The sequence below is a fragment of the Corapipo altera genome, unplaced genomic scaffold (genome assembly GCF_003945725.1).
Source record: "Corapipo altera isolate COAL_440 unplaced genomic scaffold, ASM394572v1 94, whole genome shotgun sequence".
Taxonomy (NCBI): Eukaryota; Metazoa; Chordata; class Aves; order Passeriformes; family Pipridae; genus Corapipo; species Corapipo altera.
In genome coordinates, this window is record NW_020884950.1 from 2,624,830 (window position 1) to 2,649,079 (window position 24,250).

At 39.8% G+C, this 24,250-nt stretch overlaps 1 protein-coding gene across 4 annotated transcripts; it reads right to left on the reverse strand.

Annotated features, from left to right (window-relative positions):
* Positions 1-495: 495 nt before the first annotated feature.
* On the reverse strand, positions 496-24,248 carry C1D (C1D nuclear receptor corepressor). Of its 4 annotated transcripts, XM_027663047.1 has the most exons (6): positions 24,134-24,248; positions 6,835-6,938; positions 5,724-5,870; positions 4,379-4,445; positions 3,859-3,914; positions 597-1,050 (listed from the first exon to the last, which is right to left on the reverse strand). In XM_027663047.1, the coding sequence occupies exons 3-6, from the start codon at positions 5,868-5,870 to the stop codon at positions 874-876; spliced, it is 447 nt and encodes a 148-aa protein (XP_027518848.1). In that variant the 5' UTR covers positions 6,835-6,938; positions 24,134-24,248; the 3' UTR covers positions 597-873. The 4 variants fall into 4 exon arrangements, with proteins under 4 accessions (XP_027518846.1, XP_027518848.1, XP_027518847.1 ...); XM_027663045.1 differs by lacking the exons at positions 6,835-6,938; positions 24,134-24,248 and adding an exon at positions 18,802-18,946 and having other exon boundaries at positions 496-1,050; positions 5,724-5,803; XM_027663046.1 differs by lacking the exons at positions 6,835-6,938; positions 24,134-24,248 and adding an exon at positions 13,914-13,993.
* Between the last annotated feature and the right edge of the window lie 2 nt (positions 24,249-24,250).

Below are 24,250 nucleotides of genomic sequence, written 5' to 3' on the forward strand. Positions count from 1 at the left end.
CTTCACACTTTGAGGAAAAATACAGTGTTTGCAAGAAAGAGCAGTGGTTTTTACTGCACCAGAGGACATTTTCCCTGATAAAAATTTGAGAAACACCAATGGATGACCACAATCCTACCACCACAGAGTACATTTCTCAGAGCATCAGCAGTAAGGGATGAGCACTGCGGCCAAAATTCCAATCAAGTTTCTGCATGTGCTGTTTCCTAATAGCTGTCCCCAGCCTGCTCCTTTTTTTGGACCCTACAAACTGCCCTTAGGGGATATCTAATTTTTCCATTGACTAGACATGGGGGCTTAGAATGGAATCTAGGCTGTTTGCTTGTGGCCCTTGAAGCTCTGTTTTCTCAGATGGAACAGAAGTAAGGGAATATGGCATAAGTTCAAGTTCAGAAGTTGAAAAGGAAACAGTTTAACACGGTGAATAAACCTTACAAAACTCTACAAACACAGCATTTCACACAATGCTCTTTCATAAACACCATAGACAGGATGGCATTGTTTGAAACATTTTAATATTCAGGAGATTAAGGACATATAAAAAAGTATCAATAAATCATTCAGTAGTAAAAAAAAAAAAATGTAATTCACAGGTATTATAAGCAAAACATCACTAGTATTTATTACCAGCAAGTGTATGTCAGGTCTTTATCATTTGGATAATGAGATGTCACTCAAACATGCACCCAATGGCACTTTTAGATACACATTCAATGCAATTGCCTCAGTGACAAGTGTTCTGGACAAAATACTGTCCTGTAAAATTCTTAAGTATAACTTAATCTGTTATACAGCACCTCCATGAGGCGCATGCAGTATGCAAAGCAATTCAAAATAAGTACTAGGTGTCTCTAACTTGTATAAAACCAAGATTTAGTCCTTCTTTCTCTTTTTTCCTTTAGCAGGAGTTTTGGAACTATGTTCATTTTTTGCATTTGGTTCCCAAAGTGCATTTTTTACAAATCTAGAAGCAGCTCCTTTATCGAGTCTGGATGCCTTTTTCTTGTCTGTTATTTCTTTGACCTTGTTCATGTACGTTCTTATTCTCTCCTAGGGAGAAAAAAAAAAGAAAAAGGAAAAGTATATTTCAAACCATTCTTCCAAGATTGCAGCTAAAATGAATTTATGTGTAAAAGTTCTCCACACTGTACACTTCTATAATACCCAGAAGAATAGCATCATTTAAATAAATATACCAGGCTCTTTGCAAACTTGAGACATCCCCTTTAGCAAACTGTCCATCACAGGTACCTGCCATACCACCTGCGTGACATCCACTGTAACAGGAACACAGTGTCCTACAGACATGAAGACTGCATCTAATCTACACTGAAATGAGAACTGTTCTTGCAAGCAAAGTTGGAAAATAAATTACTGAACTCAGTTTGGCCTACATAAAGATGGTAAAATAATATTTAGATATGACAGATTTATAGATGAAATATACTGCCTACTGTCTACAAAAAGAAAAATACATTCACCATGTCCAAGCAAAGTCAGAAAGATGTTACAAGCATTACACACACAACTACACAGAAGTCTATGGCTTAAGATCCTGAAATGGTCAAGGGGACTTACCAATGAACTTATTTAGGGCAGCCTGAAGAATTTCCAGCTGTACCAGAAGCTTCTTTTGTGACCATAAATAACAGAAACAGCCTGTTTCCAATGCCATTCCATAAATCGAGGGGATACTTTCTTGCCATCTTTGCCCACCATAGTCATTTGGTGTCTACGTGGAGTTTTTTTGAACAACACATGGCTTGGACTTAGCCCCACCCAAGTATACCCTCCCAGTTTTACAATCTCATTTCTCTGTCTACTCATCCTCATCTACTCCTGAAATAAATTAAGAAAATTAGAGAAAATTAACCCCCCTAAGATGGAAATCCCCCTCTGTTAAGTGCCTGCTTCTCTTCACTGACTAGAGAGGACACTTACAGTAACTCAGTAAAAAATTTAACAGTTTGGTTGACTTTTGATTTCATGTCCACATATTTAGCCTAATACAGCCTTCAAGTGTAGGGCCTTTAGGTGTTAATGTAATATAAACAACAGTAACATATATCTACACAGATATGTAGCCCTTTACCTGATTTATAAATGTGGATTAACAGAACATTTATGGCTACTGCTAAAATAAATGTTGATCTGTGATCCACACATTTCTCACACAGCCACCACCACCTCTGGATCTGGAACAAAAGCTACAAGACCTACACTACAGAATCTGATTTTCAATTGTTCAGTGACCATTATAAGCAACCGTCAAAAACTTGGCCTCCCTGGCTGTAGCAAAACCACAGCTTTAACGAGGAGGGCTTTACAGGGTCTGAAATCATGATCGACTGTAATATTTCTTTGGTGGCTGAGGTGGCTAATGAGAACAGATGGCAAACCTGCATGTATCAACATGGGAAAAAGGAGCTGAAAAAATGTCAGTGTGACAAAAGAAATGAATTCTGATAGCCTGAATGTGAGTTTTATTAATACAGTTTGAATTCCTGTATCTACACAAGGAGAGCAATTGTAAAAACAAAAGAATCCTGACAGAACACTCTTTTTTAATTCCTTTTCCACATGAATAAGAACATCACAATGCTCTTGGAAGGCAGGAATGTGCATTCATTCACCTTGGAGCTTGCAAAAGGAAAAGAGAGCTGGATAAGAATCTAGGCTGTGATAATTCACTCATTCTTTGGAGTTAAAACGACTGGCAGTTGTGAAGTAAAATACCAGCATAAAATATCCACAGCAGAAGAGATAAAATTTTTTAGTATCATTAAATTAACAAAATATTCAGACACTATATAACATAGGAGGAACAAGAAACTGACTGAAAGCTCATGAAATATTAACTGACGTATTTTTTTTAAGACGATACAGTCTAGACTACTGAAAACCTCACAAAATTAAAAATAGAAATATTCTTGTTATTCAGGTTGGCTTTCCACACTTTGCAGCCCTATCTCCCATTCCACTGGTTATGTAAGGATTACATTTAAGGTGAGTATTTCACGATGGCCTGGATTTAATATTTCCATTTATACACAGGAATTAAAATGGGTAGCAAGAAGTTTTGATTTCTATTTTTTCTTCAGGCTAAAATGATTTGATATTTTAAGTCAGCAGAATTTTCGAGATAGCCGGCCTTCTACACTGTAGTCATGCATCTAAATGGAACATAAAGACAAACCTAAAAGATTTATTATACGTTGTAAATATGTCACTAATGCAGAGTTACTGGACAATACACATACAACTGGTGCCAAAAAAGCTTTTAGCTTTGTTGCTGAACTGGATTCTTTACTGCTGAGAAAATGAATTAATGGAGGACTTGGAAGGGGGAGGGGGGGGGGCTCTTTCCCGTCTTTGCCAGTAAATCACCCACACTCTACTTTTAGAGTCATACAAAAGTAAGAAAAGGCAGTCTCAGAGATTAACATGATTCCAAGTATTTATAAGAAAAAAAATGCCATACTGGAAGTTATAAATTATTATCAGACATGTAACATTTTTCCATTTAACAGATACAAGTGAAAAGCTGCTCTGTTCAGAACCCAATTCTTAAACAAAGGTAGAAAAAAAGACAAGATAAGATGATATCATTCATCATCTTGTTTTTTTCTCATTTCAGCAGACCCTACAACTTTACTTTAAACAGTACTGTTTGGAACTAAAAATATTACTTTCTTAATTTAGAGAGCCCAGCAGGGTACATAAATAGTTATATAACACCATGTAGCATATGTATGCTATTATAGCAACATATCAATATTAAATGTAGATATAAACATTTCTTAACTTCTATATGGGCTAAACGTCCTGAGCAAGATGCATGCAGTGTAAAGAACTTACCAGTTCTTGTTTCACTGGATGTTCCTTTGGATTGATTCCCTGAGTAGCCAAGTATACTACAAGAAAAAACATGATTTTTTTGAAACTGAAGTCTGCCATGACTGAGGGCCCAGTCAAGCAGTCACATAGGAAAACTGTAGTTTCCACATAAAATCATTACTAAGAATTGAAGTTAACTATGTTGTTAAGTATCTGGCAAACTATTATCATCAAATGTTGCAACTAAAAACTCCCTGAATAACTAACATGATTAAACTTTCTGCCCTTAAAAGGACAGAAAAGGTTGCCACTAAAAACCAGAAACATCTTCATGCATGTACAAAGTCAGCTTTTCTAAATACAGATTTTTGATTTGGAGTTTCAACATCATTTACCTTATGGATGGTAATAATGTGGGTCCAGAAGGTAACCACGAGTTTTTAATTATTTGGCTAAAATATGATTATTTAATGTTTGCAGCTGTCTTAAGTGTTCAGATAGCAATCATAAATACTACTCTTTCCTCCTACCACATACTTACCCCAGAACATGGAATTCAACGTGTACACCGAAACCAAATCCAGTTTTGCTTGCTCAAGAGGATCTAACTAGAATGAAAAAAAAAAGACCACCACATTTGCACATTTTTAAGTAAGATATGCACAGATTTTTATAATTGTGAATGTATTAGTCAAAAAATACACACAGAAGGAGCACATTTTTGCACAAGTTCACTGACACCATGTTTATGCCTATTTCCATGCCACCACAGAACCGTTCTCTCCTCTCCAAGTATTCTGTAATTTTCCCAGTCTGATTTTAAATGTCACAGTCCCACACAGCCAAAAGCAAAAAAATCTCTTGGCATGTAGCTCTTGGACTACTGTTCTCATAGTCAGAAATAAGTCCCTGTTTTTCCACTATAATTTAATTCAAAATAGCTGTTGCTGTCAATGGAAGGGAGAAAAAAAAAGTCTTAAGATTGCTGAAAAACTCAAATGTGAATATACAATGAATGAATGTTAGCACTATATTGTGTGTTCAGTGCATGTTGGAATATTTAGGGATGTAAAGCAAAGGAAGAATAAAGGTAATGAGGGTTTTTTTTTTTCCCCTTGACTGTCAAAGTCAATTTATTATTTCAGTCCTACAGGATTTCCAGAAACTCTGATAATATCATTGTACAGCTCACTAGTTCTAACATGGATACTGTCAAAAGATCTGTGTTCTCAAGACTGTTTTCTTCATAATTTATTTGTGTAAGAAATCCTCTTAGGATAAAGAAGCTCCCTCATGGGCTGGCTTTTTCTTGCCCTACAGAAAGAAATTACATGTTAGGCTTTAAATGTTAAAAGATAAGAGAGGTTTGTATGAAGTTCTCAGGCAGTACCTTTATGCCCTGATAAAAAGCCACATTTTAGAGACTTATGCTTATAACATACCTAGAGGAGACAGCTCAGGCTCTGCAAGTCTAGACTTCCAGAATCAGATCAATCCTCACTGCTGTCAGTTCACCTTTATATCCCCCCGGGTACACAAAGTTCCATTAAGTTTGTTGCGAGGAAGTCTGAGACAAAAAACGTGAGTGCCCTCTCCATTATCAAAGAGCACTCACATGCACTTCAAGGAAGGTCAGGAATAAGCCAGAATGTCCTCTACCTAAATGACTCACTGGTAAGATCATCACTTACTAGCATGTGTTTCAGTGTTTAATTTGTAAGACTATTTGGATATCTTAGAAATGTAAGTGTTTCAAATAGTAGGTATCAAGGATAGGAAGTGTCATATTTGTTACTGAAAACCTAACAGACCCTTTTATTTCATTTCAGGTTCCCAAGTATTCCTGTATTAACAAGGAAAAGGTTTTCAAAAGGAAGATTATTTACCTTTTGCAGAAGCTCGCTCCTGGAAACGGACATCATTGTCTTCAGCATCTCATCTACAGAACCAAGAGATTTTTCAAATGCTGCGAGATAATCATGAATTTCAGTGGGGTATTCTTCTGAACTATTATCATCCTCTGACATTTCCATCTGAAAAGAGGAAACAAAACTAATAATCCTTTTCATTAGGCACCTACAGAGTCAAAAGACTGTATTTTACAATACAAAGCATTAGCATTTATTCATTAAACATTATAAGAAATGCCTACTTGTGAAGACTTCTAGCAAGCTATGTCAACAGTGACACAGTTAAAAGGTCCTGTAATTTCAGGGATATCTCCTGACTGCTCTGCAAAATGGCATGAAGGAGCACTACAAATGACATGACTGTAGTACCTATTCTTGCAATGGTCCCAAAACAGTATTTAGCTTTTATGGCCTGTGATAGAAAGGAATTAGTTGCTTGTTTAAAAGAAGTGCTCTATAAATCACACTATATAAAGAGCTACACCAAGCAACAGGCAGGACACCAGGAGAAAAAAAAAAACCCAACCAAACAGGGATATGGCTTCAGCCTGTCTTAGGAACAGACATTACTTCAGCTTTACAGTGATTATTCAGCACCAGTTATGTCAGGGTCAGTTACATCTTCCAATGCTAAATTTAGCAGTTGGTCAAAAAAAATTCTTCTTGTGAACCCTGTATCCAGTTTTCTGAATTCTCTATGGGGTATTATAATCTGCAATATAACTCTACCCGTAACAGAGCTGAGTTGCTTCTGGGATTTCAGGATACTCTGAATATCTTGCAGACACATCAATGCACACCAACTGGGAAATAACATGTGATAAATCCCAAAGTAGCCTTTTTTTGATCCCAGCAGTTATAGTACCATTGCACTGGTTATTGCCAAGCCACCTGCTGGCTTATAATCAATATCTTTAATTCCTCTCAAATCATAAATCACGTATTATCTTTGGGGTTTAATGTTACTTAGGGCTATGTTATTTTCTACAACTTCTATGATTGAGCAACAACTTTTGGAACGTTCTAAGGAAACAAGAGAAGAAATATGCAATTTTCCTGCCCATTTGGTGAGCTGCATCTGGATCACCTGGATCACTGCAGTCTTTCCTACTTAGGTTGAGTGTGATAATCCCACTCCCCAGCTGCTGAGTACAGAGGGCAGGAACAGGAATTGGAGAGGCTGCACTTTATCTATGAACATCAAAGCCACACGGTCAGTGCAAACAGCAAACAGCTGTCAAATCAATGGAGTTTGTCTTAGATAACAATTTTATCTTTCCCTTTTCCTGGCAAGAGCGTGGTATGTGTGAGAGAGGCTTTTTATTTATATTGCCTCTTGGAGTCAAAAAGGAAGGAGGTTGGGAGGAAAACCAGTGTGAAGCTACTCAAGCCTGTCTGCAACTCCAGTTTTAACCACACCAGTGTGATTCCAGAAATATGATCAGCCAATTAACAAGCCCAGTTTCACTGCTGTTGCTTGCATAGTTAAGAATTACAACCCTACTCAGCTGCATGACTGTTTATCCTGGTCAGAGTTGGTTTTCAGACTGAGTACAGAATCACAATGCCAACCACAACTACTGGAAGGTCCCCTCCCTACCCCAGCATGTAATGCACACATGTAAATAATATTTCAGTCAGCTGCAGCACACCTAAGCAAGAAAGCTGACCTGGACCTACAAGATGCTGCCCACAGAAAGGCAAAAAATACCACTACAATTATTTCTGACATTTACGATAACAATGTGTTTAATTCTCTCCTGGGCACCTGCTCTATAATCACCCTTGTTAGACTGATTAAAAGGGTTCAGAAACAATGTTTGTTGTTAACGTTTAGTCATATGATACAGCATTAAAAAAAACCCTCAAAGCTACAAAAGAAACTAGATTTTTCCAGTTATTAGTACAGTTAAGTTTGGTCAGAAGGTGTCTGCCCATACACATTTCCTACGCTTACACATAGAGGGAGAGAGGTGTAATCCAATCCAAGAATAATCTGCAGAGTTTACAATCACTGCAGCACTTAACCTGCTATGGTCTTAATTTGATGGACAGGCAGGAACATAGTGATAAATTCCAACTTTGCTCTCTCCCTTTATCAGTGTATCCAGCACCAGCAAGAATAAAAAAACAACCAACAAAAGCCTGTAGCAGGAATGTGTTATCAAAACTAACTCGAGCTGTTTTACAGCAGTTGTAAGAATAAAGTCACTAGAGGATATTTGATATTCTTTTTGGACTAAGCTAGACCTAAAGAATAAGACAGAAGAACAGGAAGATAAAAGGAAAGATAACAGATACACTTCAAGATACATTTTGCTCTGATTGTTGTCTTATGAAGCAGACAAAATTAAGTTTGTGCCCATATCACAAAGTATTCATTTGACACTGTCAATTAGCAAGGAAAGGGAAAAACATGCATTGAACTTCAACGGGTTTCATTGATAAGTCCACTCCTTCTGCCCAGGGAGGAGGAAGAACTTGTTGAATTTGTGTTTTCTGCTCATTTCAACAGGAACCAGCAAGTTCCTACTCCTGCTGTGTAGGGACCTCTCTCTTTTCATTACACTGTTGTTTCAGCATTGCTAATCTCCAAGCAGGATATGTCACAGTGCTGGCACATGCCAACAGTAAGGCAGCCTAAAATAATTCTGATAACATTAAACCAACAAGAGTAAAATTACACTACATTAGAAAACGTGTACACCGGAAACTCCACAAAGTTGTTTCTGCCAAAATTAATACACAGGTTGCACAGTCACACCTGCAGAATGACCAAGCCAACGATGGGAGGAACTGAGACCACCTCAGTGATTCTCTACACACACCTAAAGGCTATACTGCCCTCACTAGTTATGTCTCGGTTATTAAATCACTAACAAAACCTTCCTCAAAACTTTTCAGATGTTTCTCTATGTATTTTGAACAAGCAAATATTTAAGTCAGTTCCTGAAGTTGATGTTTACTAGGCAGGTTTTCTGTTTTGAATTTACTGATTTTCAACCAGATTTTATTTGGCACAGAGATCCCACTTTAAAAATTAATGATAGTAGAAATATTCAGATAAAAGAAGTGACAAAATCTTGCTGAATAAGCATGTGCATAATGGGGAATTCTAAAGGCAATAACACAGCATTTTCATTATCAAGCAGTAACACTTAAGATGCAGAACACATAACCTGTGGTTCTGTGCACAAAAGTAATACTTCACAAGATCTTTCATTTTGAGAATGCAAAGGAAAGTTCACAACCCATAAACATAAGAGAGAAGAGGCCTACTTTGATTAAGGGCAAAAAAACAGTGATGAAAAATGTGGTCTGACTTCATAACATCAATCTACCAGAAACAACTTTGCCTTTTAACCCTGAGCTCAAAAACTGCCATGTAGTTATTGGGGGGAAAAAACCCCAAAAATATATGTTTGAGGGGAAAAAAGGACTTTAAATTGCAAAGGTAAAGCATATTCATGAGAAAATTTATACATTGATTGCATTTAGGTCTGTCAAAAAATGTTTTACAAAATGAGTTTCCACACAGGTAGAAAATTTCTGGATATACTTAAATTTCTGAAAGATTCTAAATAAATTCTCGTTTATTCAGAAACATTTATGTAAACTTATGCTTAGAAAACAATGAACACCTTGTTTTCTTTGCAGTCAACATATGAATAAACATATAAACCAGAACAAGTAAATACACTGGAACCACAAAAAGGGAAGGGACGGACATTATTAATGAACCACAGAAAAGACACAAATATGAAAAGGAAAAAGAGAAAATATGCCATCTTCTGCAGTCCGTATAAAGAAGACAAGTGACAATCAAAAGCAGTTTGCTGTAGTAATAATGTGGCTATTGATCTAAGATACAACCAGGTTCAATGTTGTATTAAGGAATTTTAAATAAAAACAAACAAAATACAGATGGTTGTGCACAATACAATTAGCAACTTTACATTTCTCTTCCAGAAGAATAAAAAGAACTGCAGACCTCTTTTAAGAAAAGTAAACCCATGACTGGCATACAAAGGTAAGTAAAGGAAAAAGAGAAACTGCATAAAAGCACGTGGTTTTTATGAATATTTTTTAATATATCTCGTGCTTTAACACAAGCCTTAGAAAGTAATTGCCAGCTGGCTTAAAAAGCAAAACCAAACTTCCCTTCCTGCCCACCCCCACAGCTAAACTCTGTCATACTGAAAGACATAAACTCTAATTAGGCCCTGGGTACCTCTATGAGAGATTTTGCTGAAGACAAATGGGAAAAGTAGTGGAAGCTACATGCATCTGTCAACATGGCAATAGGAAACTCCTTAAGACAGAATTAAAACATGCTCAGTGTTAGTGTCATGCACATGGCTTTCAACTGGAATTAAAATTGCAAGTTCAGGATAAAACTTGTGTATTTGGAATATTTTGTAACATGCAAACCTAAGACAAAAGTAATTTGGTGTTCTAAATACTGCAACTCACTTCACACTTCATGTTTATTCTTACATATTCTCTAAGCACTAGAAGGCCTTCTTTCCATACTGAGCTCAGATCTTTTGCTTTTTCAGATTATTCACCTAACAAAAATCAGATTAGACTTTCCCTCTTCCCGTGGATATTTACAAATTACACAGAGAAAACCAAAACCAAAATCAACCCAAAACCTTTTGCTCAGGGCATATAAAATCCGCTCTCAAATTCAAAACAAACACATTAGCAACATCAATAAGACAAATCAAATCTGTCAGCTCCTGAAAACTGGCACTGTTCTCCTTCTTGTGAGTTCTGACTCACAGCCTGCAGTGAACACAGTGGATGTGCAAGCACAGCAAAGGTGTCCCTTCTGCTCTGACACTGTAGTTCACTGCTGTGGATGTAGAACAGAACAACCAGCATCCTAATTTTAAAGCTCCTAGAGACCATGACTCAGTTCTTTGGCCACAAACCTCTTTTGGGTAGAGAAATCCACACTTGCAAAACTCTAAGTACAAAAGGCTCTCATCTGGGACAGACACTCATTATTACTGCTGATAATAAATAATTACTTGCCCACTGGTCATCATGGTGTCCACAGAACTGTTTTGCTACTAATGCCTTTCAAGCCAGCTTGGGGCAGCTGGAGAGCACATCTAGTGCAGTTAGAGCTCTCTTGCAACACCAACTCACAACCTTGTTTGAAAGAAAGATTTCCATGGCAGAAGTAAAAGGGTCTACTACGAAATATCAAGCACACACCAACAGACTTACCTTGATCCCCTTAAAAATATCCCAACTCAAGCCATGGTAGTCAGCCAGTGCGCAATTTGCACTATACTACAAATGGGCAACAGCTGAGCAATCATTTTTAACCCTGCCTTTAAAGCCAGGATCCAGCATTAACATGTGCACAGAGCCATCCTACAAAGCAGCTCACAGCCCCCAGGCTCCTGCTGATGCCTCTGAGAAAAAGTCTCTTGAGCTTCAAAGGATTTGCAAAGTTTATTCTGATCTGTCTTAAAAGGAGATTAAAATTTAAAGGGAGGGGATAATATTTTTGAGGCTCTCTTACACTTCAGCCCATGGCAGATATCACATGAGAAAACAGTTATCTCAGCTTGGCTCAAACAACCCACATTCACCACAACCCCATCTATACCCACACAGACCACGTCTCATGTAAACCTTCAGCTTGATCCTCACAATTCATAAAACATTTTTACTCTCTGTAATCAGCTGTTCTAGATTCCACATCTTTGATGGCAAAGTCGTTTCCTCTTATGAACAAAACCAATATAACCTGGCTCTTGTTCAGCTCCAATCTGCCAGTACCCCCATCAGTAAGCACAATGATAAAACCATCTTTCTTCAGGTATGTCCAGAATGCTCCTTCCTGAGAGGTTTTCACAAAAGCTCTCACACTCAGAACTATGCTGCAACAGCTCAGTTCAAGGCTGGGGCTCTAAAGTGATGCTAAATTTGTATGTATAAACTGGTCTTTAAAACACACACTTTTGGTTGCACTGAAGCTACCAAGTTCTCATACAGCAAAAGATGGTCTCCCTGGAAACAGCAGTTTAAACACAGTGGGGACAGCAATCAACACTGAATACTTCTGTCCTACCAAATTTGCAGGAAAGAGCCTGCCTCCAGTCCGCAGCTCCTGTATGCTCCAAACCATGGACTTTACAACCTCTTCTAAAATTTACTGCCACTCTCCACTAGTATCAGCACCACAAATATCCAGAATTAAAGCCAAGGAGTTTTTTATTTCTTTTAAACTGTTGACAACTTGCTTTGTTTCCTTTAGCTACCAGTTCTAAAATGCATGAAAAAGCACTTTCTTCTATCAGAATTCAATTTCCTCTACTTGCATTTTGTGCAGCACTTCTCTGTACAGTTTTGACCTCAATGTATTTTGGCTGTTTGCTATTTAATGAGCCTCTGACACTATTAAAAGCATATTTACCCATTTTTTTGGTTGAGCATAACACAGTAACTGTGGGATGTTGTGTTCTAAGCACTGTCTTCTTAGAACTTATCTCACTAACGCAAGAAAAAAAAGACCAAAATCTCTTCTAACTGTCCTCTAAATGGAATTGAAGAGCTGATAACGTGATGGAACTTCTAGAGAAAAGCATGCACGGGAAATACTGTGTGATGGTATAACTGTGTCACATATACCAAGGCCCTGCAGAAAGCCTCACAGCAAGCCTGCATGAAGGATGGAGAAAAGGTTACAGTGAATATAAAGAGCTCAGAGAGAGGTAATCAAGTCTGCGACCTCAAATCTTTCATAGTCTGTTATCCCATCCCCTTGGCACCATCTTTCAAGTCAATAATATCAAGCTTCCCTCTCACCACTCAAGCAGTGACCTGCGTTTCTTCTTTCTCAGCTGCCTTTTCAGCTCTGATGTTGCAACATGTACCACAAGCTGTGGTGGTCAGTACCATTCCAGTGCACTGTTTAATTATTTAGAGGAAAAGCAGATCACAGATGATTCTAAAGTGATTCTGAAAATCTTAAACCACTTCAAAGAGAAAAGGTACTTATCTGAAAGGTTTGTGTGACTTTCGCACTGCATTTCTAACAGGAAGCGTAAAAATTCTATCAATTACTTTCAAGTTTCTGAGTATTTTCTAATTTCTTTAGCAAGGGTCACACTGCCATGGGATTAGCAATATCTGAGTATTTTAGATTGTTATTTTATATTTTTAAAACCAAGAAATGTGCCAGATACCTTTCAATTTTGATTTTACAACCCAGATATTCCATTTCTGTTTGTCTCAGAAATTAGGCCTTTAAACTGGCATAATGTAAATTTTAATTTGCAAGCCAAAGTCCCTTCTAAGCTTTAGAAAGCTGTTACAAAGTGTAAGGAAGGCAACATTTTCACCCTTGCAGCAACATGAGAGAACTGGAACAAGACCTACTTTGCTACAAAGTACTCGAGCTTAGTAGTTTTAAGTACCACCTACCTTTCTGTTAAGGGCAAAAGAGTGCTGCTGAACTACTTTAGCCACGGCCTGTACGTGCAAACTGTATCTTGAAACAAACACTCCTCTTACAACAGCTAACAAGGTCTCAAGGTTCCTCAAGTCTATTTTTAACAGGAATATAACAATTTACTGCTTAGAGCACAGCCTAAAAAAAAAAAAAACAAAAGCCAGTAGTCCACATTCTCTTTTTCATGAATATGTAATCAAAGCCTATAGTCCATATTCTTTTTTTCCTGGGTATGTAAGCAAAGCCTATAGTCCATATTCTCTTTTTCCTGGGTATGTAAGCAAAGCCTATGGTCCATATTCTCTTTTTCATGGATATGTAAGCAAGTCACGCATTAAAACATGTCAAGCCATGTAATGCCACGTGCATTAAACAATCAAGGCCAGGCTGGATGGGGCTCTGGGCAACCTGGTCTAGGGGAAGGTGTCCCTGCCCATGGCGGGGGGGTTGGAACGGGATGACCTTTGAGGTAACCCTTCCAACCCAAACCATTCCATGACTCCATAAACTGCGTTCATTACGCCCACAACCAACACCAGCAGCGCACACCACGTGTCCCCCCCCTTGTGCGCGGCCACCAGCGGCCCTGACTCCCGACAACGCGCTTCCCTCTTTGCCAAGGCCTCGGGAAAGCCCTAAGACCCCGGGAGGCTCCCGGGGGGACACACACGGGGGTCTCTCCCCGCTCTTACCTGGGGCCTGGGGCACTTGGAACAGCGGCAGCGGGACGGGAGCGGCGCCGGCGCCCGGCGGTGACGCCACGGGGCGGGACCGGGATACGGGAAAGGGGAGGGATGTGACGGGCCACCCGGCAGGGAAAGGGAGCGCCCGAGGTTCCTGAGTGGGGTGATAGCGGTCGGAGGGTCCGCGAACAGTCAGAAAATTATACACTTGGCGCGGGAATCGGTGTAAATCCAGTCCCTGAGCTACTGTATAAGCGCACGGCAGTGCTGCTGGGATAACGGGGTGGGGCGAAAGGGAAGGGAGGAAGAGGTGGATTGATGGGGAGGGAGCGGGAGCAGAGAGAGAGAGAAAGAAAGATGAATTAAAGAGGGGGGAGAAAAAAGAGAAGAAAAGGAAAGAAAATAAAATAAAGGGAAAGAAAGAAAGATGAGTTAGAGGGGGAGAATAAAAAAAAAGAAAGAAAATGGAAGAGAGGAAAAAAGAATCATAGAGTCAGCCGGCTTGGAAGGGACCTCTGAGATCATCAAGTCCAACCGTTGAAGAAAAAGAAGAAAAGAAAGAAAAAAAAAAAAGGAAAGGGAAAAGGAAGGAAAAAGGAAAAGGACGAGGAAAAAGGAAGAAAAAAAAAGGACAAGAAAAGAAAAAGGAAGGGAAAAAAAGAAGAAAAGGGAAGAAAAAATGAAAAGAGAAAATAAAAGCAAAAGAAAAATTAAGAAAACGAGAATAGGGGAAAAAAAAGGAAAGAAAAAGGAAAGATAAATCAGTCCCAGTCCTGGTTCCAGTGTCAATCCAGCTGATGGGATGTCCAGGGCCCTGGGGGACACTGCCCAGCTTTGGTGGGAGTTGCTTTTTAAGGACAAGTTTCTCTGCCCTGAAGAGGTTTCTCGCTTTCTAGGCAAATTATTTGCCATCCAAACAGTCCATTCTTTCAGACCTTTCTGGAAATGAGTCAGAGGGCTTTGGGGATCTTGAGGCATCTTGATCCTGCACTCGGGCTGTACTGTGTTCTGCTTATCTCCAGGAACTACAACAAGGATTTTTGCCCCAGAACTGATGATTCAGTTGGCTCCAAAGCCATCCAGTTATCAGTGTTTAAGACATAAACGTTAGCCCCTTGTCTTCTGGGATTCTACAGTGGGGAGGGAGATGCTCTTTTGAGGCAGAAAACACGCTTTCCAGCAGCCATCTCCTCTGGGTGGAGGAGGTAAACAGCTGGCACAACACGTCTCCAGTTGTTCCCAAGCATTCCCAGTTGCTTCCTGGAAAAAGGAAGGCACAAACTGAGTTTAGAGATGGTACCCAAATGCCAGACATCACACGGAGGCATCCTAGAGATCAGTGCCTGTTCCTGCCTGAGGAGGCATCCTAGAGATCAGTGCCTGTTCCTACCTGAGGCTGCACATCTTCACCTCACCGTAGAGTGAGGATTGGTTTCTAATGGTTGTGTTTTCCACTGTGTTTCTCCTTAAGTCCAGAGGAGGCCACCAATATGATTAGAGGGACAGAGCACCTCTCCTATGAGGGAATTGGGATTGTTGAGCCTAGAGAAGAGAAGGCTTAGGGGTGGCCTAATTGTGGCCTTCCAGTACCTGAAGGGAGCCTAAGAGAAAGATGGAGAGGGACTGTTTGCATGGACATGGAGTGAGAGAACAATCGGGAATGGATTCAAACTGACAGAGAGTGGGTTCAGATTGCATATTAGGAAGAAATTCTTGACTGTGAGGGTTGTGAGGCACAGGTTGCCCAGAGAAGCTGTGGGTGCCCCATCCCTGGAAGTGTTCAAGGCCAGGTTGGATGGGGCTCTCAGCAAGCTGGTCTGGTGGAAGGTGTCCCTACCTATGGCAGGGGGGTTGGAATTAAATGATCTTTAAGGTCCCTTCCAACCCAAACTATTCTATGATTCTATAAGATTTCAGCAGATAAATCCAGGTTCAAAATGCAGTGGAGTAATAGTGTTCCACTTCGAGAGCTGGCTGACTGGATGATGGTACCAACACATCTATGGCTCCCAAAGATAAGATCTGCATTTTACATATTTACATTCTGATAAATAGTGAAACAGAAGTCAGTATCTGCATCAAAAATACTGCCATTACTTGCCAAAGACCTTTTTCCACCTCCTTTCTATTCACAGTCTTGTTTGAAGCTTCTTGTAGCTGGCCTGTCTCCTCCAAGGCAGATCAAGATAAGATCACTGGAATGCTTCAGGGAAGAGGGCCTGCTTTCAACTGTAGGTTATGCAGGAGTGTGTATGTGGCTGATTAAATCGTGGCTGGTTGCCTGAAGGGAATGTGCTGAGCTAGCTTGCCTAGTATCAGGGTTTCTAGAGGAAGAGAAGAACAGGTCCAGCCTGGAGAAGGACGAGGCTGGAGAAAGTGGAAGTGTGTTTGTGAAGGGAACAGGAGTAGAAGTTTAGGGTCTTGTCTAGCTTCAGTGCACCTCCCTGCACCTTCGGTACAATTTAAAATGCTGCAAAAGTGAGCTTCCTTTTAATAAGCTGGCTTACATCTGAGTGCTATCCTGTGTTATTCTAATTGAATCAGTATGAACTGCAAATAAGAGTCTCCCTACTCCCAGTTGGAAGCATATCTAAAGATCTTCAGATGGAGTAGTTACTTGTTTACATCTTGTCGTCTCCTTTTCCTCCAGGAGATTTGGAGGTTTAGGTTTTCAGTTTCAACCAAAAAGGGCTGAAAAAGCAATACAAATATATATATTTATAGCGGAGTATTTATGAAAGCAGCAAACACAGGGATTATTTAAGAATTTTTCAGCTGTATGTGGGACACATACAGATAGTAGAATCACTGGGGTAGGGAATAACATCCCTACTCTCTGCTAATATTTTAGGGTAATAACAATACATTTAGCTGAATTTTCATAACCATTTCTTATTTTCAAAAAACACATTCTTGGTTATTTTCTCATGTTCATTTTTTCTAGTACAGCTACAGAATTATGCAGTGTAGGTAAAAGGGAATTTAGGAGAGATTTTTTTTTTTTCCAAAAAAAAGTCAGAAATGCAAGCCTGAAGGGTAGCAGAGAATTAGCAAGACCTGCACTCATAAATACAATAATACTTTGCAGTTCCACTGCGCCAAGTGCCTACAAGGATGTCAGAACACTTAACATATGTTTAGTTCATTCTTACCTCAGTATTCACATGTCACAGGTTGGGAAATACAGGGAGGGAAGCTGATAGACTAATTGATTTACCGAATGTTAGGTAGGAATTGTTGCCAGAGTCTTATTTCCTAAACCCAATATTTTGTTTCAATTACAAGATCAAAGGAAAATGCAACACATGCTGATCAATGTTCAGATTCAGCCAACTCTGTTTGCAGAGGATTGTAACCATGTAAAGCATTAATGCAGTACAGGTTGCACTCAGTATTTCTTGATCATACAGTGTGGCTCTGTCTCCTTCTACTGGTTTACATTTGTTATAGATGTGCTACTACTGGCTCCAGACTACTACAGATTTATAATTTTGTTCAGTTAACTGGAGTTCCTACACTGGTACCACAAGTCTTGGAATTTCTTGAGACAGTTCATGCAGGGGATTATTAGGTATATAAGCATTCATATTCTGCTTAAAATGGCTGTACTGATTGTTTGGTTTTCAAGAGCAGAGAGCGAGGAGTTAAGAATTTGCATTTATCCCAGCCAAAATTTGATTGAGATACAGCTCATATAATTCAATTGGTTTATGCTGGTGCCACTCTGAAAATATATTATTATTTTATATATGGATATCTATTCAAAAATCTATCCAAGAAAAGCTATATTGCCATCTGGTACTTAATGGAAGCCATTTCATTTGAGAGGCCTCTGAATGATTATTGATTTTTCTCTATCATTCCCAAACCAACAGAAAAACAACCATGAATATTTTCTCCAAAGTAGTCAAAGTGACAGGCATCTTTAACTTAATTACTGCTTTATTATGATGTATCTCATTAACTGTACATACTATATAATGACTCCCAAGGAGTTAATGTTCTTTGTGGAGCAGATATGGAGGCCAAACCCTGTAGTCTTGACCTCACTGGAATCATTATACAGCCTGGATCATGCAAAGCACCACAGCATGATGCACAGACCAATTGTGGCTACTCCAACTCCCAGAAATAGTGCCACTGAAAAAGCTTTGGGAGATGCTCATGTAGAAGACAAGGTAAATATTAGAAAAATGCTGTGAATATGGTGTGAATACAAGGCAGGTTACTAGAAGCTACTTTTAACAAAAGGGTTAATAAATCATTAGCAGGATAAAAATACAGACTCTAAACCACACCAAAAGCAAAAGGTGGTTGCAATAAGCATCTGTAGTCATCCTAAGGGAGAAAATAAAGCACTAAAATTGCTTTGTCTGCAAGTCCAGCTTCCTCTGACACTAATCGCTCCTTCTGGCCTTCTAATGTGGGTCTAAATGAGAGCATCAGAGACACTTTATTAAATAATTCAGCCTTTCTAAGCAGACACTTTTATCAGGTGTCCACCATAAGCCCTTTCTAGCAATTACTGGGAAGCCAGTACATCCAAACACAGAGAACATTCCCTTTTAGTCTGTCAGTCTCTGCCTTAAACCTCTAGAGATTCATCAACCATGTTGAAAATACTAAACCAGTGCAGATTTACATGGGGTTAAGTCAATGAGAGTATAGCTACTCTGTCTTGAGACTACACTGAGAAATTTTGTTTTACCTCTGGTCGGTCTGTAGCTTATGTTTAAAGTGTCTAAATTTGCACAGCATCACATTTTAAACTGTTTCAAGAGTTAGTCTGCACCTGTGTCACCTGAGCTACAAACTGTTTCATGACAGTTCTTGGCCTAGCATGTTTAAAATCAGGTTATGGCCAAAGTACATGTAAAAACAGAGTATGAAACAGTACCTTTTAAAATCCCAGGTCGGGCGAGCTGACCAGTTTGAGAGCTGTTAGTGTGTGTAGCACACTTGTGTCTGAAGGGTCTCAGCCACCTTGGGTGTTCTGGGACAGGCATTTTGTGTTTGTGAGGGCCCATTTCTTTGCAGTGTCATCTGATGAATTTGCAATCCCGATGTGTGGGCAGACCAGCAAGCTGCCAGAAGAGGGTGTAGCAGGAGTGAGCCGAAGCACCAGCATCCATCTGCTCGCCAGTACCTGCTGGCTGATGTGTACTTGCCCCCCTCGGTGGAAGATGTTTCCTGTGGTAAATCAGAAGGCAAAGATTCCTAAAAGGACAGTGACAGGCAGCTGCCTGGCTCGATGCCATTTTTGTGGTAATTTATGCCTCTGCCTGAATTCTGCTGAGACCAGACATATGCAGGGAGGGAGGGCAAGGATGGAGATTTTAGGGTGATTTATTGTGATGCAGATGGTGAGCCCAGGAGGAGAGACCAAGGTATCTGGCTGTCAGGTTTGTTTTTCTTACCTACAGAGTAAGAAGGGGAAGAGAGTCTCGAGGCTAACCCAAAGGGATGTCTTACATCTTCGGGAACTAAAAAACCTGTAGCAGTGACATTAAGACAGTGGATAAGAAGTGTAACATCCAAAATTTTCCATGCTGTGATACAGTTTGCTGAATTTAGGGACAACATATGTGGATGCCTAAGCCCAGGTGAACTTAGACTCACCTTTCAGTTAAAATGCTCTGGAAATACCTTTTTTTCTGCACTCAAATTAAATTAGAATGGCTTTAAACCTGCTAAACACAGAGTCTTTTTTCTTATGAAAACATAACATTTCTAATCAAAATACAGATGTAAAAGTACATGGAAAGAGGGAAACTGAGCTTGATGGAACTTTGTTTTAGGGAGGAAAAATAATATAATTCAATAAGACTGGCTTAAACCCTCTGATTAAAGCTTTTTTAACATAGATAGGGAGGATGAGATCTACACTGAGATAGTGATAGTTAGTACAGATCAAAAGAGCTTGTGTTCATGCCAACTAGATTAAATGACAGGATGTGGGGAAGTGCTGGGTACCATATCTGGTTACTAAACATACAAGGCTTTATTCCCTATATATCAGGTTATATGCATTTATATATGGAAATTATAGAAATAAATTGAAAGCAATCTACCATGTGTAGAGTATTTGTTCTGATACTGTTCTAAGATTGCATTTCTTCTAATTAGTATGTAAAGCTTTAATTTTTTTACAGCTGTCTCTCTTACTAAGATTGTAGAAGTAAATTGTATTAGAAATTGAGGTTTATTTTTAAGTGCATTAGAATTCCACTGGTCTCACTTGATAACTTCTGTGCATAAATTCAATAGAACCATGTATTTTGTATTCCAACTTTGTTTCAGCAGGAAGCCTAGAACAACTTTAGTAGTAAATTAAACTTAAGGCCCAAATTGTAGTTGTCATTTCAGAGGGGCTTTTTTTAATATTTATTTATCTGCACGTGGCCCCTGAAGAGGCAGGATAAGGGACTGGAAGAGTCTTTTGCCTAATCCGGTGTGGCTGCTCTTGTGTTTCTTATACACTCTGCAACAGCAGGAGGTGGGAGGAAGGGAATGTGAATGTCGGGAAGGGAAAACACTGCTGGATATGAAGATGCCACAGGCCTGTGCCACCACACACTTCTGCAAGGCAGGAGGGTCTGTCCCTCACATCTGCTGAACAGGCCACAAAGTCCTGCCTGGTTGAGCTACGCCAGAAAGAAACATAAAGGAGAGTTTCTGTCATCCCTGCAGGAAGACTGATGACCAAAAATGAAATGGTTTAGCGTGGAATGCAACTGAACTGAACGGATTTCATTAGCTGCACCTGCCTTTTACTGCTATTTTTCATTGTTGCTGCAGTGCTGCCTCTAAACCTGAGCCTCATGGTGCTCCAAGCTGGGAATACTCCTGAGAAGATTGTCTCTCTTCAAGAAACCTGAAACAATAAGCAAAAGACAAAAAATGAAGAGAGGAGGAGGAAAAATCCTTTAGTACACTGAGGACATAGCTAGTGTTGAATAAATTCCTGTCAGACAGATGCAAGATAGGCTGGAGCAACATGCCAGGATAATGAGAACCAGAAACAGCTACAACAGCAGAAGAAGAGGTGCAAGATTCCACTATGCTTTGTGACACAGGGATGGAGGCAAGAAGGGACAACTCTCTTAGCCTTCCCAGCAATCCCACGAACAAGATCAACTCAAGGTTTGTGTCACATGTAGTCATCCATGTCTATGCAAAGTGAGGATAAAGAAGCATTTTTGTGCTGATGCAAACGTTCCCACAAAAAAATCAGGTCCTTGATGTTTTAGGTAACACAAATTTTGCCATTGGTGGGTTTTAATGTAAGCAGCCTCCTCTTGTAAAAGAAAGAACTGGAAGCAGCAGGGATGTGGAGACTTAACTAATAATTTACTTGAAAAAAAAAAGTAATTTCAGCTGCAAGGCTGTAATAGTCAGTCTGACAGTGGACAACTGATACAATGCAATCTGGTAAACAGGTTGAGCTACTATTTCTGAGCCACTGCCACAGGAAAACGTTCCATCAGGTCTTGATTGCTGTGCAGTCCTGTGGGCCTTACTGCCATTCTGCAAGCCACACATCCTCTGGCTTCAGAGAATGTCTTAAATTTTCATAACCTTAAAATCCCAAGCAACCTAGGAGAGTTTGCCAGTGCTTGTTTTATTTATGTTGCCGGTGGGCTTTTCATAGTGAGGAAAAATATTCAGCTTCACTGCCATTCTTAAGAATCATGTAATCATACAATTGTTTAGGATGGAAAAGACCTTGAAAATCGTTGAGTCCAACCATTAACCCAACACTGCCAAGTCTACCACCACTAAACCATGTCCCCAAGCACCACATCTACATGTCCTTTAAATACCTCCAAGGACTCCACCACTTCCTTGGGCAGCCTGTTCCAATGCCTGACCATCTTTTCCATGAAGAAATTTTTCCTAATATACAATCTAAACCTCCCCTGGCACAACTTGAGGCCATTTCCTCTTGTCCTATTGCTTGTTACCTGAGAGAAGCCAACCTTCATCTCAGTACAACCTCCTTTCAGGTAGTTGCAGAAAGCAATAAGGTCTCCCCTGGGCGTTCTTCAGGTTTAACAACCCTAGTACCCTCAGCTACTCCTTGTAAAACTTGTGGTCTTCTACTAAAGACTGAGGCAAAAAAGGCATTAAGTACCTCAGCCTTTATCGTCATACTTTGTCACTATGATTCCTCTGGCATCCAATAAAGGATGGAGATTCTCCTTAGCCTTCCATTTTTTGTTAATGTATTTATAGAAGGATTTTTTATTGTCTGGCAGTAGCCAAGTTAAGTTCCAGCTGGGCTTTGGCCCTTCTAATTTTCTCCCTGCATAACCTCATGAAATCCTTGCAGTCCTCTTGATTTGCCTGCTCCTTCTTCCACAGGTCAGAATCTCTCCTTTTTTTTTTTTTTTTTTTTTTTTGCTGAGTTCCAGCCAAAGCTCTTTGTTCAGCCACACACTTCAGGAACCTTCTCAACTGTTTCCTCTCTGCTGTATTTTCAGCAGATGTCTGGGAAGTCTTCCATAAGAACAAGGAGTAGCAATTCTGAGACTTCTCCAGCTGCTTATGAAATGTTTCATCTGCCTCTTCATTCTGGATAACAGACTCCCACCAGGATATCTGCCTTATGGGCCTTCTCCCAATTCTTACCCATAAAGACTCAATCTCATCATCACCATCATTAAGCTCCAGACAATCAAAACACTCCGTAACATACAGGGACACCCCAGAAGGAGGTCAGGGTGTAATATAGAGTCTATCAGCCTTGGGTGGCCTCCTGCCACAATGAAGCATATTACAGGGAAGAGGTACTCTGCTGTGATCCCCTTTTCCACAGGATCCTGCAAAACTTCCCTGCCAATTGCTTCATTGGTGGCTGAGGAGGAGGCAGGCCAGAGCATGGGGCAGATCCTCACTGTCCTTGAGACCCTGGATACTCTTGCAGCCATCAAGCAAACTGACTCACTTCCAAGTGTCCTGTGTGGATGACGCTGTACAATTGCAAGGGCAGGATGTGCTGTGGGAAGCAGGTCCTCCCAAAAAGACCAGCAAAGAATGGAAACCTTCTATGGCCAAGGCCATCACCAAGTTGCCAAATAGCTCTGGCCCAGAAATCCCACCTGGTCTTTCCTCTGGGCTGAACCTGCACTGCCACGGGCAGTCCCACAGCTTTACACTGCACTCCAAGGGATTCAGCTCTTGGCTCCTGCCTGAGTCAACAGCTGCCCTTGCCCAAAGTACTGGGACTTGGGTTTGCTACTAGAAAATATTTTGCATGCACGAAGGCTTTAAATACCCGCTAAACATACAGACTGTGGTCTGGACATTCTTTGAGGAGTGGGCAGTTGTTCTGCTCAAGAGTGCAGACTACTGAAAATTCAGCAGTAATAGCATCAGGAGTAAGAAAATGCAGGCTTAATAATAGGAGAAAAAAAAAGTAGTAAATCAATGTATTTTTCTGGCAGTTTGTCAATACCAACTTTAGACATCTTCATTATAGTGATGAATATGCAGGCCACAAGTTAATAGCTTCTTACTTATAAATTAGTCATCTTAGCCAAACAATCCCTGTTTGCTATCAAATCTACTTGATGGCAATAATTTAGGGAAGATGAGCTGAACTGTATTGACAAGCTGTATCTGCTGGCTCTGGAGAACAGATGTCTTTCTTTTTCTATGCAATTCCCTGTCTTCCTTCTGTGCACCAGTTCCATAATATCCCTAACAGAATCAGTGGTTGTGGAGAGGTGAAGGCACCGTATTGTATCTTCCCATACAGAGTTATAACTTGTCTTACTTTGCTTAAAATTCAATCCAAGTCATGGCTAAGCTCTAAATTTCTTTTTTTTTTTTTTTTTTTTTGTGATGAAAACTATATATTGTAGGCCAAATACTGACTACATACATGTGCAGAAACCTTGGAGGGCTGCAATCTCTGAGGACAGGTACAAACGGTGAAATTAAAAGTAACTATATTGATGTGGAAAAAAAACCCCACAAAACACCAACAAACAAACCTGATTTGTAGTAGTTGGGGATTTGGACAACACCTGGCTAACAAAAAGGAAAAAAAAAAATCAACCCTAAACAAACAAAAAAACCCCACAACCAACCACCACCAACAACAACAAAACAAAAACAAAACAAAACCAAAAAACAAAAAACCCAAAACAAAACAAAACAAACAAAAAAAATCCAAACCACCAAAACCAAACAAAAGCTCCCCCCAAAAAAGCACAAACACGTACTTATATTCTGGCTGCAGCCTTGCCCATAAACAGATTTTTCTCTTCCATGAGCACACAGGGATGTTTTGCACAGGAAACAAGCGACAGCTGCCAAGCAGATACACTTGTTCAACGTGG

What these genes read in the sequence shown, in the direction of transcription:
- C1D (XM_027663045.1), bottom strand. Translation starts at nt 18,931, where the DNA reads ATGGGCCCTCACAAACACAAAATGCCTGTCCCAGAACACCCAAGGTGG. An exon ending in CCGACCTGGGATTTTAAAAG is followed by an intron (nt 5,804 to 18,801) that starts GTACTGTTTCAT and finishes ATTATCTCGCAG; the next exon opens with CATTTGAAAAATCTCTTGGT. An exon ending in GGAGCGAGCTTCTGCAAAAG is followed by an intron (nt 4,446 to 5,723) that starts GTAAATAATCTT and finishes TTTTCATTCTAG; the next exon opens with TTAGATCCTCTTGAGCAAGC.